The sequence below is a fragment of the Mirounga leonina genome, unplaced genomic scaffold, assembly GCF_011800145.1.
Source record: "Mirounga leonina isolate KUSES-001 unplaced genomic scaffold, KU_Mleo_1.0 Mir_200, whole genome shotgun sequence".
NCBI lineage: Eukaryota > Metazoa > Chordata > Mammalia > Carnivora > Phocidae > Mirounga > Mirounga leonina.
Genome location: NW_023270503.1, coordinates 22,410,030 through 22,425,103, shown reverse-complemented (window position 1 = coordinate 22,425,103; position 15,074 = coordinate 22,410,030). Strand labels below are relative to the sequence as shown.

General features: G+C 41.1%; 1 protein-coding gene across 2 annotated transcripts in view; it reads left to right on the top strand.

The window, feature by feature from the left end:
- Positions 1-729: 729 nt before the first annotated feature.
- Positions 730-15,074, top strand: part of KAT7 (lysine acetyltransferase 7) — a 30,473-nt gene continuing 16,128 nt past the window's right edge. The window contains exons 1-6 of one of the 2 annotated variants that reach the window (XM_035026889.1): positions 730-919; positions 3,354-3,501; positions 5,980-6,156; positions 7,945-8,184; positions 11,334-11,416; positions 14,678-14,767. In XM_035026889.1, coding sequence (XP_034882780.1) covers positions 905-919; positions 3,354-3,501; positions 5,980-6,156; positions 7,945-8,184; positions 11,334-11,416; positions 14,678-14,767 — 753 coding nt within the window. In that variant the 5' untranslated portion in view covers positions 730-904. The remainder of the gene's footprint in view (positions 920-3,353; positions 3,502-5,979; positions 6,157-7,944; positions 8,185-11,333; positions 11,417-14,677; positions 14,768-15,074) is intronic. The other variant, XM_035026890.1, reaches the window with a different exon arrangement.

The window sequence follows — 15,074 nt, the reverse complement described above, 5'->3', positions numbered from 1 at the left end:
ACCCGCCCCCACCCCCACCCCCACCCCCGCGGGGCCACCCAGGGCTCTCAAACCCATACAGAACGGGGAAAGGAGGTGGGCGCTCACCATTAAGTGAAACTGGGAATTCTTTGGAGCTACAGCTTCTGGAGAATGGTTTTACCTCCTTCCGCGACGTGAACAACTAACTTACTTGCTGTTCGCTAAGGGCAAGGACAATGTCTCCTCTACCAGAAACAAACTTACTGATGATGGACGCTACCCTTTAGTTCCTTTTATAAGCCCCCATTCCCACCACTTTGTGATGCAGGATGGCTTTTAAGATACAAGTTCTTGTGCAAAATATCCCTTCCCAACTTTGAGTTTATATAATAAACAGAAATGTCCTTTAGCCAATTAGGCAACGAAGGGGTTAAACCTCAGCCACCTGATGGATTCTGGGGGTTTCCTTCCTCGACTTCAGAAATTAAAACGACCGGGAAGGGAAATTTTGCCCAAGGTAAAGATGAGAACTGCTAACTTCAATTGTCAGGCTTCAGCCCCAAACAAGAATGGCTGCCCACGTCCACAAAAGGTGCCAATCCCCTAACTAAAAATGGCTGGCCCGGATTTCTACTACTGTGCTACTTTCTGCCCAATTGCAAAATGGCGCTCACTAGCCTCACCAAGAGGAGCGAACCTCCCAGCACCCTCTCGGGCCCTCAACGTCAGGTGACGCGAGCCCCAGCCGGAAGTGAAGGAAAAAGCGCCTCAGCCCGCGGCGCCTGCGCAGAAGAGTCTAGACGCTGTGAAGCAGGAGGCACTTGGGATCGTCCGCAGGATTGGGACTGCTACAGAGGCCGCCACGGAGCCCGCCGGAGCCACCGTTCCTACTGCTGCTGCCGCCGCTGCCCGAATCGGAACTGTCGGGCTGCAGCCGCCGGCAATGCCGCGAAGGAAGGTGAGAGGAACGGGACAGAAGGGATGGCGGGTGTCTAAGGACAGTCGATTGAGCAACGTGACGCAGTTGGCCACGCCTCACAGTGGTTGGGATCCAACTTCCCGCTCCCCCGAACCTAGCTCAGCAACCTTCTCTTCTGTCCATACCCAACAGAAAAATGTGGGCCCGATCCTGGCCTCGGCCTGTGCTTGCAACTATTCCCGCCCTCTGCTTGCCTGGCTCGGAGGCGTTCTTCTCGTTAATTGGTTGCTGAAACGCCTAGAAGCATATTGATTGGCTGGTGGCACCGCCCATTTGGGTCCAACGGTCACCTCCCCGCGTGCGGGGGCTGTGTCGGGGCCCGGCCCTACCGCTCTCCGACTGGCTGTGGAGAACGATCCCTCCTCTCTTGATTGGCTAGGCTTGGCAGTCTGTCCCGTGGGGGCGCGGTGTAGCAGTAGCGCCATTGGGTGGCACGAATCCCCGCCCTTCCGGCCGGTGATGCTGATAGGTGCATAGGCGGGGTTTTGGAGCATCCTTCCTTTCCAGGCGGGGGGCACAACAAAGCAGAGGACTGGGTGGTAAGGAGCCAGCGCCCACTCCCTAGGGATCCCACTCAGGCCTGTTGCATCTAAGCAGTAATTTTTCCTTATTTGCCCAGTTGGACAGCGGCCAGAAAATGCAGTTCGTAAAGGCAAAAACTTTCCAGAGTTAGATGGGATTTATAAGGTCACCGAGGGATACCCCCATCCCTTTTCTTTGCAGCTGAACAAACAGAGACCTAATGGAGTGCCCCAAGCCACTCCCATTAGGCAATAGCGGAGCCAGGACTACAGAACAAATCTAATTAAATTCAACCCATGTTTATTGACTACTTGCTACTGTGCTAGTTGCTGGGGACTCACGAATTAATTAGACATGATCCCTGGCTTAAGGAGATCACAGTCTGATGGGGAAAACAGACATATAAATAACTGTAGAAGGAGCTAGTAAATTCTCTACTTGGGGGTATATAACGAGTATTGTGGGAGGGAAGTGAGGGAGCAGTTAAGTCGCCTGTGGAGTAAGATGGGAAGTGGATGGTGCAAGCCAGAGAGAAGAGCTGAATTTCAGGGTCAAACCAGGAGGGGATGGTCAGGGGACCATCTGGGTAATTGGACTAGACGACCTTTAAGACTCCCCCTTCATCCCATGGATTTTCTGGAGCCTCTGCTCATTTCTGGGCAGATTACCCTTGAAATATTTGGAAAGCTGCATGGTATTCTTGCTCATTTCTGCAGAAATCTTTCTTTTCATGGAGGTTTTCAAACATCTGTACCTTTTATTTCCTCCTAGAAATGGCCTACACTCTTAGGTGGTATTATGTTAAGGCTCACCACATGCTGGAATAGTATTGGTGCCTTGGAATAGGTCCACAGGCCCCTTTCTGCAATTCCCAAATACAAAGAGCTTTTGAAAATATGTTTTTAGTAACATTTGGTTGGCAAAACCTGTCTTAAAATATGCTGAGGCTACTTAAAGTTTTTGTGTGTCTTGGGGGGTGTGATTGTTTATATATTCTGCTGTAGAAATATTAACGTGTTTGATGATGGGGTGTTGCTTACAGGATATATGCAAAGTATTCCCTTTCCAAAAAGCCAAAAAGTTATGAATTTCAAACACAACTGGCCCTAAGGGTTTTGAATAAAAAACAGGGGGCTTGTAGCTTGAAGTTTTATATGGTTTTCTAAGCAAATACTCTTCCCCTTTCTGTCTTAGTAAAGGGTGTAGTGTTAATGTTCAGCTGTTAAAAGTTATATGTATGACTAATCATGCTTCAGGAAGATAATAATTGACAAATAATTATTAATTGAAGAGATGATAAAATCTCTGTTCTTGAATATCTACAAGTCTTCATGTGCAAGCTACTTTTTTTTTTTTTAAGCACTTTTGGTATTCATGTGGAGAAACTTCATAGGTAGATAACATAAGAAAGAAGAATTTTAGTCTTTTTCTTTACGTTCTCTTGGGATCAGAGTTGTGGATCATGATATTTTGAATTAGTATATGGTTTAAAAAAACGTGATGGCCTTTCGTGGAGACTTTGAACAAAAGCTACTCTAAAGGTAAAAGGAGACTAGCACTGATATTTTTCTCATCACCATGGACTTCAAGTGCATAGCATTGTTGGCCAGACAATTTTGAATTGGGTACTTTTATTTCCAGTTTGTAGTACTGACTGATAAATGGGTTTGTTTCAGAAGTAGTGTTAATGAAGTAAGAAATAATTCATTCATTCATTTATAAAGGTGCATTATTTGTAGGTTGTTCCGTTTAAATGCCTTAAGTAAAGGGAATTTGGCGGTGGAATCCTTCTTTAGTGTTTTCAGGATCATGGTTCACTTTATTTCCAGTGTTAACACAAACCCACAGAGTAAATGCTTCTGTGCTAATGTCTGGATCTATGGTGTTACAGAGGAATGCAGGCAGTAGTTCAGATGGAACCGAAGATTCCGATTTTTCTACAGATCTCGAGCACACAGACAGTTCAGAGAGTGATGGTACATCCCGGCGATCTGCCCGAGTTACTCGCTCTTCAGCCCGGCTGAGCCAGAGTTCCCAAGGTATAAGAATTCATTCTTCCTGATCACGCCTCACTGCCTACCCACTGGTCATGTTATTGTGTTAATATGGAAACTGGTCCCTTGGCTTGGTGTAGGTGACAGAATCTGGTAAAATGCAGAGTGAATGACTGCAGAAGTATCGAGTCTTAATGGTTCTGTTGAGAGTGTTGTCCAATTTGGAGACCCAAAGGAACTATGTCTGATATAATGGCTGTGTGACACATGGATGTCTTAAGTCGTTTAACTTTTTTTTAGACTACCTTTTTCCATCAATAAGATGGGAATGCCATCTCTTTACTTTCTATTAGAATGGTTTAGACTTAGGGACTTAGAAGAGTCTCTTGACCTTGTTTTTGGAGGAGGTTCAGTACTTCTCAGTACTTCTAAAACTTGTACTTAATTCTGTTATGTACTCAGACACAATTAGTGAATATAAATAGTTGCACCCAACTGTCAGTTGTAAATACCTAGAATTTTGCTTTGGTAGTAAAGAATGGAGAATCTCTGTGTTGGAAGGTAGTTTGAAGGTTCTCTTCTGCAATTAGCCATCTCGGCTTAGATTTGGAGGGTACCCCTGATCCCTCCTGGTTCTGCTCTGGGATTCCCTGTGGAGGAAAGAAGGTTGCAGTTAATGCAAAAAGCTGATAATCAATAGGTGATAACAGATTAAGAGGGAAAAATTTGTAATATGCTTTGAGCACTTAAATAGTGCCAATTTGGTTACTACTTCATGAGCACATTGCAAAATGAGAGAAAAACAATTTTTCAAGCAAGAAAATGGGAACATTCTCAACAACTGTTCTATATTTTATTTTTTAAAGATTCTATTTTATTTACTTTGACAGTGAGAGACAGCAAGAGAGGGAACACAAGCAGGGGCAGTGAGAGAGGGAGAAGCAGGCTTCCTGCTGAGCAGGGAACCCAATGTGGGGTTCTATCCCAGGACCCTGGGATCATGACCCGAGCCGAAGACAGATGCTTAACGAGTGAGCCACCCAGTCACCCCTATTTTATTTTTGAATTTAACATTTCAGCTGAAATGGTGCTGTTGTCTCTTGAGTCTCAGTTTGTGTTTATTTTTTTTAGCACAGTGGGAATATTGATAAACGACTGCTGTAATTCAGATACTGTGCTGTGTACTGGAATGCCATGATAGAAAAATCATAGTTCCTGCCCTTAAGGTGCTCACAGTTCAGTGCAAGATGTGTCAGTCGATCATGGTCATGGATTGTGGTAAGGGCTCTGAGAGGTTTGCATAGTGTATTTTGGAAGCTCAGAGAAGGGGCCGGCAACTTGGGGCAGGTCTCCAAGGTGGAATTCCTAAAGGATCTAGTAGGAATTTATAAGTTGAAAGATGGGAAAATGTTATTCTAGGCAGAGGGAACAGTATATGCAAAGGAAGGGGCATAATATTCTTACAAAGTGTAATTGGTCATGCCCCGGACACCTGAAAGTTGTAAATATTCAAAACAGCTAGGAAATACCTGGGCCCTGGGTCTCTTCCTAGTTGTTATACTTCATAACTGGGGAGTTGCACAATTCCTAGGGGCATTGTTCACAATGTAGTCTATGTAAGGTAGCCTCCTCAAAAGCAAAATGTAGACTGTGTTTTGAATTGAGACTTCTGCAGGTATGCAAGCCGATAACCTAGCTGTGTGCTAATTTTTTTTTTACCCAAAAGTTTGAGAATTTCACTTTTCTTCTTTGGAGAACCTGTGAGATTTACATACCACCTTAAGATCTTTTGTTGTTTAAAAAATGCTTGTTTTCAGCTTTGCATCTTTTTCTAGTTCTTTTTTAAGTGTCATCAAATTAGAGATGTCACAAGGCCGACAGGTGTTTCAGAATAGGTTTTGTTATCTAAAAAAATTCCAGAAGCTGTGTTCTTGCCTCACTCTTCATAAATCTATTATGATTTTGCTTCAGAGTATCAGAGATCCCTAAAGAAAGGAAATATTTGTATATTGTTATACCTTTAATATTAGAATATCTGTTTTATGGTGGGTTGGACTAAGGGAAGAAAGGGAGGATGCAGCTAATATTTAGAAAGCACTAGATCTAGGTACCAGGGATCACGTTAAATGAAGTTTATATGAAGTATTTCACTTAATTCTCACAGCAAACGTGTGAGGAATGTGCAACTAGTATTTTACCTTTTTTTATAGAGCAGGGAAAAGGCTTGAAGAGATGAACTTGCCCAAGATGCTATAGCTAGTTGGTATGGTGGAGTGGAATGGAATGGGAGTCAGTCTTGATTCCAGAAGCTAAACTATTCTATACTATATTGCACCTCTATATCTGATCTAGGCTCTTTAGCTTATATTTTATTTAATAAAATAGATATTTTAACTATTTGTCGGATTTTGTGAAGTATGAAGAGGAGGGCATACATGCTAATAAATCATATGGATAAGAAATAAAACAAATTTCCTTCTTTTCTCTTTAATTATTTTTTTATCTTTTAATATTGGGGATCAGATTCCAGTCCTGTTCGAAATTTGCAATCTTTTGGCACTGAGGAGCCTGCTTATTCTACCAGAAGAGTGACCCGTAGTCAGCAGCAGCCTACCCCAGTGACTCCAAAAAAATACCCCCTTCGGCAGACTCGTTCGTCTGGCTCAGAAACTGAGCAAGTGGTTGACTTTTCAGATAGAGGTGAGTGAGTTTTGGGATCATTTGGTCAATTACAGAGAGGATCTGGTCAATTTCCTCTTAAGGAAGGCTTGGGCCCACTGCAGATAAATGCCCAATACTGACAAAATTCAGCTAGGTAAATGCTGTTTGTCTGATTCCTTTCTTGAATGGCTTACTGAGCAGTTTTGTACTGGAGTACTCTTAAAGTCTAGAGTAACAAGTATATTAGATTGAACCCATAATAGGCAAAAGGGACTGGAGCCCTTTTACCCATAGATGAAGAAGGCTTGAACCAGATTTTCCTATAGTTAACGCTTTTCAGTCCACTTACCTCTGAATTTCTGAGGAGGAGTGACCTTTGGTAATGGGCGTGGTGAGCTGTTGAGATTGTGATTGACCAGCCCAAATCAGATGCCTTAGAGCACAGGTTGCAGACTGGGGAGCATCTAGCCTGCCAACATGCTCTGTTGGTTTGCTTGCACATATTTACCCTTTTTAAAAAAAATTTAAAAAAAATTTTTTAAGATTTATTTACTTATTTCATGGGGGGGGTAGCAGAGGGGGAGGGAGAGGGACAAGCAGATTCATGGGGCTCGATCTCAGGACTCCTGAGATCACAACCTGAGCTTGAAACCAAGGGTTGGACGCTTAACCGACTGTGCCCCTCAGGTACCCCAGTGTTTACATTTTTATTTTTTATTTTATTTTATTTTTTGTTAAAGATTTTATTTATTTATTTGACAGAGAGAGAGACAGCGAGAGAGGGAACACAAGCAGGGGGAGTGGGGGAGGGAGAAGCAGGCTTCCCGCTGAGCAGGGAGCCCAATGTGGGGCTTGATCCAGGACCCTGGGACCATGACCCGAGCTGAAGGCAGACACTTAACAACTGAGCCACCCAGGTGCCCCAGTGTTTATTTACATTTTTAAAAGTTTGTTGCCAGCATTTGAAAATACAGAATTTGATAAAAAAACAAAAACAAAAACCTGGGTTACTAGTTTCTTTTAAAAACTGGAAAGCTCTGGGAACATGAGGTGACCATTCACTCACAGTATTGATTGGAACGGAATAGCAGTTGTCTTCTTGAGGTGGACAGTTGCTCTCGATTTGGCCTTGCTCAGCCCTTTTAGGCATTTAGCTTACAGCCCATGATTTACAGTCTGGATTGTTAGATTACTAACAAGCTAGCTTGAGAGTCAAGTTCATTCACACTCTCACACCAAGTCTGTCATCCAGAAGGACACCCATTTTCATTTCCATCCTGTGTGTCTCCTGGAAGGAGAGCTGGATGGTCATTTTATTTTACTTTATTTTCAAAGAATTTATTTATTTATTTGAGGGGGGGAGAGAGACCACACAAGTGGGGGGAGGGGCAGAGGGAGAGGGAAAAGCAGACTTCCCAATGAACAGGGAGCCCAATGTGGGGCTCAATCCCAGGACCCTGGGATCATGACCTGAGCCAAAGGCAGACACTTAACCAATTGAGCCACCCAGGCACCCCATGGATGGTCATTTTAAAGAAAAATTTACTTCCGTCCAGTTTTGATTACCCATGATGGGGGCCTTATGAGAAACACAGATAAGTGAAATGTATTAGGGTAAACCCGAAACTGAATTTTACTTAGAATGTAAAGTTGCACAAAGGAATGATGTTAGTTTCTCTTCATTTTCCTTATAGCTTTATAGCAGATAAGTGGTTAAAAGTCACTAGTTAAATGATAGAGGATCTGGGAAGCCCATAAACTCTTCTGAATAGTAAAACTAAATAAATGAACCCCATTCATGAGCTCTACCAATTGCTTTTGCTTTAGAAACTAAAAATACAGCTGATCATGATGAGTCTCCACCTCGAACTCCAACTGGAAATGCCCCTTCTTCTGAGTCTGACATAGACATCTCCAGCCCCAACGTGTCTCATGATGAGAGCATTGCCAAGGACATGTCCCTGAAGGACTCGGGCAGTGATCTCTCTCATCGCCCCAAGCGCCGTCGCTTCCATGAAAGCTACAATTTCAATATGAAATGTCCTACTCCAGGCTGTAACTCTCTAGGTGAGTGTGACCGGCTCCATGACACCTGTGTTCTGTGGTTCTCACCCTCTGGAATTAGGATCATGAAGAAATGTTTTGTGTTCTCTTGTGATCTGGCTTCTTAGGTTCTTCAGTGGTGCTCAGAGTATCACCAAGTTGCCCACTCAAGTAGAGAGTATTTTTTTTCTTGGCCTGTTGTCCATAATAATAGATCTGGTTGCAAGGACATTAAATGTGATGCACTGATCAGTTTATTGAGAGCTTCTCCCTGCGAAAAATTTCCTCCTTTTTCCTTCAGAAACAAAACAAAAGACCAGTTACCTCCAAATGGCTCATTGTAAGGTGCATAGTTGGAACTTAATGAGGAGTGTATGCTAATGCAGAATACTGGTTGTATGGCCAGAGCTGTTAAGGAAATGAGAAAAACAAGATTTCTTATCGCACGGCTGTGAAACTAAAAGGGCACAAATGAGATGCTGGACTTCTGTGACTTCAGTGGTTTTAGGTTTTGTGTACTTAATAAGTATAAACCAGACAAGTATTTCTTCTCAGATAAATGAATATCTCAGTGTTTTCTTATGACCTTTAGCCCTTACTTGACAGATTATTATAATGGTTTAAACCTTATGAATGCTCCTTAAGGCGAGCTTCAGTGCAAATGTTGCGCTTAAGCTTTTGTTTAGAGTTGGAAGGCGCTGATTGAGATTACAGGCTTTTTCTCCACTGGGTCTACTTCTCAAATTTGTAAACTTTTCAACGTGGCCATCAGGTTCAGAAAGTATGTTCAGCAAAATAACATCATTAATTTTTTTTTTTTTAATAATTTTGGTATAAAAGTATTCTGTGCTCGTGAAAACTTAAAACCCTATAAGAGCCTTGAAATGCATAAGTAAAAGTTTTCCTTCACTCATATCCCTGGGTATAAAACTATTCTTGGGTAGTTTTTTAATGGATGATTCTAGTAAGTTTGTATGTACATGCGCACACACACACGTATATATACATATATTTCTATTTTGTTATTCACAAAAGGGAAAATATAATAGTTTGGCATCTTGGATATTTTACATTACTTAGGGTTCCATCTGTTTAAAGAATATAGAAAATTCCATTATATTGATAGTTTATAAATTTTTTAAATTGTCCAGTATGGATTGACCTTTAGATTATTTCTCATTTTATTTATTTTGAATTATACTATAGTGGATAGCCTTGTATATATGTATTTTAGTATCTTCCTAGAAAACCTGTAGGACTAAATTTATAGCAGTAGAATTGCTAGATCAATAGACTAGCCATCCTTTTTAACACTTTTGATATAGACGCATTAGATTGGTCTTAGTTTATATGTTCTAGAGTAAGACATGACTTGAATAATTTACCCAGAAGTTATAGATGCATAATATTTTAGAAAGAAATATTTATAGAAGTATTTCTAAGAAATACTAAGAAGGCTTTCTGTAGTATTGATGCTTTACATTTTATATATGGTGTTTGATCACTGAAGGTAGTTTTTTCTGTGCAAGATAAATTGAATGGATCTCTAAAATCATATTTTTAATAATACAGTCCTGGAGAAATGGCAGCCTGCATATCATATATTAATTCCTCTCTCCCCCCAGTACTTGGATTAATTTCATCCCTTAAAGCTTACTCCATAAATCCTGTATGATTTTTTAAATGGCAATGTCTCCATTACCTAAAGGTCTTGTAAACCTTTTGGTTAAAGAGATGTATAAAAAGGAAGTAACATTCAGTTCCCTGTGTGTTTCCCAAAACCACGTGAAAAACAGAAAAGTGAAAAGTACCCCTTTAGATAAAATGAGCTTTCAGTATTGTTATTTACTAACATTGTACCCTCGTAAGAGTGCCTTGTGCTGACTTCCTATATATTTTATTACAGTGTTAGATTAGTTTCAGGTGTACCATATAGTGATTCGGCAGTTCCATACATTACCTAGGGCTCATCAGGATAAGTGTACTCTTGATCCCCTTTATCTATTTCACCCCTTTCTCCCTTCCCCTCTTTGGCATCCACCAGTTTGTTCTCTTTATTTAAGAGTCTGGTTTTTTTTTCCTTTGCTTTTGTTTCTTACATTCCACATATGAGTGAAATCATACGGTATTTGTCTTTCTCTGACTGACTTATTTCACTTAGCATAATACCCTCTAGGTCCATCCACATCATAAATGGCAAGATCTCATTCTTTTTTATGGCCGAGTGATATTCCATTGTATATATATATAGAACACATCTTTATCCATTTGTTTTTAGATAGACATTTGAGTTGCTTTTATATCTCGGCTATTGTAAATACTAACTGCCTATTTAAAAGTCTGATTACAGAAGAAGCCTAAATTTTATTTTATTTTATTTTTTTTAAAGATTTTATTTATTTATTTGAGAGAGAAAGAATGAGAGAGAGCATGAGAGGTAGGAGGGTCAGAGGGAGAAGCAGACTCCCTGCTGAGCAGGGAGCCCGATGCAGGACTCAATCCCAGGACTCCATCCCAGGACTCCAGGATCATGACCTGAGCCGAAGGCAGTCACTTAACCAACTGAGCCACTCAGGCACCCAAGAAGCCTAAATTTTAAACAAAATCAGCTCCCCTCCAAAAAAATGAATATATTTAATCTGGTTCAAAATTATCAAAATACGCTTATTTGTAGATTTGAAGAGTCCATTTTCTTTATTTTCCATAAGTTTCTTTTGATTATTGAAGAAAGCTCAATTCAGATTGGGTAGCATTGCATAATAGAAAGGAAGGAGCACTTAATATACATATAACTTGAAAATTTAGCATAGGAAAATTAAATTTCACTGGAAGAAAATGTTCATTTGTTTTGTTCCTTTATTATAAATGTATGGCTTATGATTTTTTGGGAATTTGAGAACTATATTATCAGAAGAACAGAAGGAACTATAGTTGATATTGAACATATACAAGTATGTTCAAAGATTGCCAGATCCATCCTGTGGAAGAAAAGAATTTATTGTGGGTACAAGTTATGGCCCTGACATCACTTACCTTTGGTGGATTCAATCTCTGATCAGATATATATTCCATAAAAATGATACAGCAAAATAACACGGTTGACATACAGAAAACTATCATTTTATGAGCTTAAATCTTTTATCTTGAGATTAAGTTTTTACCTCTTTTAACAGGACATCTTACAGGAAAACACGAGAGACATTTCTCCATCTCAGGATGCCCGCTCTATCATAACCTTTCAGCTGATGAATGCAAGGTAATTGTATTCATTACTTGACGTATACTTACCAAGTGAGCGCTTACTTAAGGTTTGCCAGGCACTTTGCTAAACACTGGGGATCCAGTGTGAACAAAATAGGCAAGGTCCTTTTTCTTACATTCTAGTGGAGGAAACAATAAAAATACAGTTGTTTTTTAAAAAAATAGTTAAACAGGTAAAAGAATTCTAGTAGGTAATGAATGCTTTGAAGGAAATTAATAGGGAGATTATGTATGGAATATTTGGAATATCATTGACTTCAATGACTGCCAGGGACCTTTTCCATTAGGAAATAATTCGCATAAATATGTGATCTCAATAGTTATGCATTAGGTTCTCTTCTCACAAATCTGTGAAGACATTTTGCTCTTTAAATTTTTTCATAATTATTTTCCTTTTTCTCTGTTTCCGTGGAATAGTTTTTGTTTTTGTTACTGTCAGTCACACCTACTCTTGGCTAATTCTTGTTTTAAATTCTTGAGAAATATAGTCCTAAATAACCCTTGGGATCTGGGGGTAATGGATTTGGGAGAGCCTAAGATCCTATGTTATATGTTTCTGTGTGGGTTGCTTCTACCAAGGATGGAACTAATAATGGGGAAGCAAGAGTTGAAACATGCTTAATTAAATGGGTTGCGTGGGTAGTATTTGGACAGGTCATCCAAGCTCATTAGATCAAAGTATTAACTGTTGTTCTTGTGGCTGTTATTTTCTGACAATGCCGAGGTCACAGATTTATTCCCGTCTGAGCCAATTTCATCCTATGAAAAATTAGAATCCCTAGCCAACATTAGTTCTTTCTGATTCAGGAATTTGGTCTCTTATTCACAACTAGACCACACCATAGGAAATTTCTCTATGTGTTTAGTCTTTCATCAAAGTAGTATACTTGGAATGCTTACATGGATTTTAAGGTTGAAGACACTCTTATTTTTCTTCATTCCAAATTTTCTTGTATAAGGAAGGTCATTTCTTCTGCTCCTCCACGTAAGAGCGAGTGGTAGGTCTTCCCATTATCTTGCCATTCGCCTGAGACCAGATCAAAACAGGAAGAGCTTGGCCAACATCTGCATCAGATCACGGACAAGGCACTAGATATTTCTTTCTCTGAAAAGAACCGTGATCTCTTTTTTTTTGAGAGTTGTCCTCTGCATCTTGTCTTTAAATATCACGATCTGATACTGTGGACGGTTTCACAATTGAAGTCTTTCTGAGGTACAACTTGTTAAATTGTTGGCTTGTGGCAGTGTGAATAAGTGAAGCAATTTATTTTTAAAAAAGAAAAAGGGGACGCCTGGGTGGCTCAGTCGGTTAAGCGCCTGCCTTCCGTTCAGGTCATGATCCCGGGGTCCTGGGATCGAGTTCCGTATCGGGCTCCTTGCTCAGCGGGGAGCCTGCTTCTCGCTCTGCCTGCCACTCTCCCCACTTGTGCTCTCTCCCTCTCTCTCTCTGACATAGAAATAAATAAAATCTTAAAAAAAAAAAAAAAAGAAAAGAAAAAGAATTCAGTTTGGGGAAGAAAATTCTGAAAAAAAGGAAAGCATTTCCTGAATCTTTCCTCTCTTGTGCTTTCTTCTTCGCAAGAGAAATGAGGCTCCACATAATCCATCTCTACTACTGGAACTTAGAGGATCCGGGGAATTTCTGAAAGATACATGTTTTTATTAATTTAGAATCCCAAATGGAAAAATTAGACTAATTCCTGGCATTTATTGAAAGCTCTGTCATTTTTAACATACTTGCATATACATGATTACTCTTGAGTTTCCTGGTAAGCGTTTGCAATCAAGGATATTGCCATTTTTATTTGGTTACAGAATGTCATGACTGCATACATCCAGGTACCTGGGGGTTCTCTGAATGAGATAAAAAGACTGCATTCAGTGAGCTAACTTTCTCATGGGGGGAGGCAAAACGCATACAGATGAGTAAGTAGAGAAGAATTTCACGCAGTGATAAATGCTGTGAGGAACAAAAAAAACTAAAGATACAGAATGGCTGTTTTGGGGGTGATGGCTGTTTTGGGGGTGATGGCTGTTTTGGGGGTGATGGCTGTTTTGGGGGTGATGGGTACGGCACTGCTTTTGCTCAGGTCGTTAAGGAAGACCTTCCAGAGGAGTTGGCATTTGACTTGAGTCATGGCTGAGGGCAAAGAGACAATTGTGTCCAGATCTAGGAGAAGAGATGTAGATGGAAAGCTGAGCAAGCACAAAGGCTGTGAGGTGGGGATCAACTGCTGGGTTGGAGGGGCCAGAAGTAGGCCAGTGTGGCTGGAGCATGATCGGAAATGAGGAAGGAGGATCCAGATCCTGAACGACCCGTAGGCCTTAGCACAAGGAGTGTGTCTTTATTGTGACGACGGTGGGAAGCACTTGGAGGGCTGTAACAGAGGTCTAATATAATTTCATAAACGCTTTTTAAAAATCACAGCTTGTCGTGTGTGGAGAATGGACTGGTCGGGGCGGGAGTTGATGCAGGTCGACTGCCGAAGCTCAGGCAGTAGCTGGTGGCCCGGGCTAGTGCTGTATCTGTGGAGATAGTAAGAACTGATCGGGTTCAGGATATATTTTGGAAGGGAGTAGCCTGATAGACTTGCTGATGGATGTGATGTGAGAAAGAGAAGCAGCAAGGACGACCTTCAAGTTTTTGACCTGATGAGTTGGTTAGAAAGTGTTGCTATCTGTCGATAGAAGGAATGGTGGGAGGAGCAGATTTGTGGGAAAATATCAGTCGTCCTGTTTGACCGTGCTGAGTTTTGTTGTGAAGTGGAACAGGAGGTTGCATATGAGCCCTCACTTCCAGAAGGTGAAGCGGAAACTGTTGGAGAGCTGATGTGATTTGTCTTAAGATCACATAACTGCAGAGTTCAGTTTCCCCGTAGACTTGATCTCCAGCTATCCAGGCTTTTCTTTTGCACCTCTTCACCCTGTTCTTGCACTTCCTCACGGTTTCTTGTTTCTTACCCATTGTGCATTGCAAAGGGTCCAGGCTCAGAGTTATCAGACTTCATTAAAATCTTCGCCTTACCACCATGGAGCTGTGATGATTTCGCTTCTCTGATTCTCAGTTAATGGCTGAGAAAGCAGACCGTGAGGCCTGCCTTACCTGTTCTTGTAGAGATTTGTGATAATAAACACGAAGATCCTTTGAAAGTAAAAGCGCAACATAAATTCAAGGGATTACCATTGTATTCTTATGCTTTTAAGTAAATTTAGTCTTAGAAGCAGGAGGATTTATTGACGTTGTTGATGGTTGCAGGTGAGAGCACAGAGCCGGGATAAGCAGATAGAAGAGAGGATGCTGTCCCACAGGCAAGATGACAACAACAGGCATGCAACCAGGCACCAGGTACGGGCCTTGTTCAAGCTCCGGCCGCTCACAGCCTGAGAGCCAAGTCTTGGATCTCCTCTGCCCGGGATCGGGTGTTAGGTCTCTCTCTGTCTTTTGTTCCCGTGGTATTTCTAAGTAACTCGTCTTAAGTCGTCTTTACTTGTACACTCAGAAGCATATTTGCTTTCCAGAGAGTAAAATTTCATGAAACAAGCACTTCTGCCTCATAAATGAAGGAATCATGTTGTTTATGAAAATAATAGTTATCACACATAATCCTCATTATTTCAGAGATTACACTTGCTGCTCCATGCCCTCATGTCGC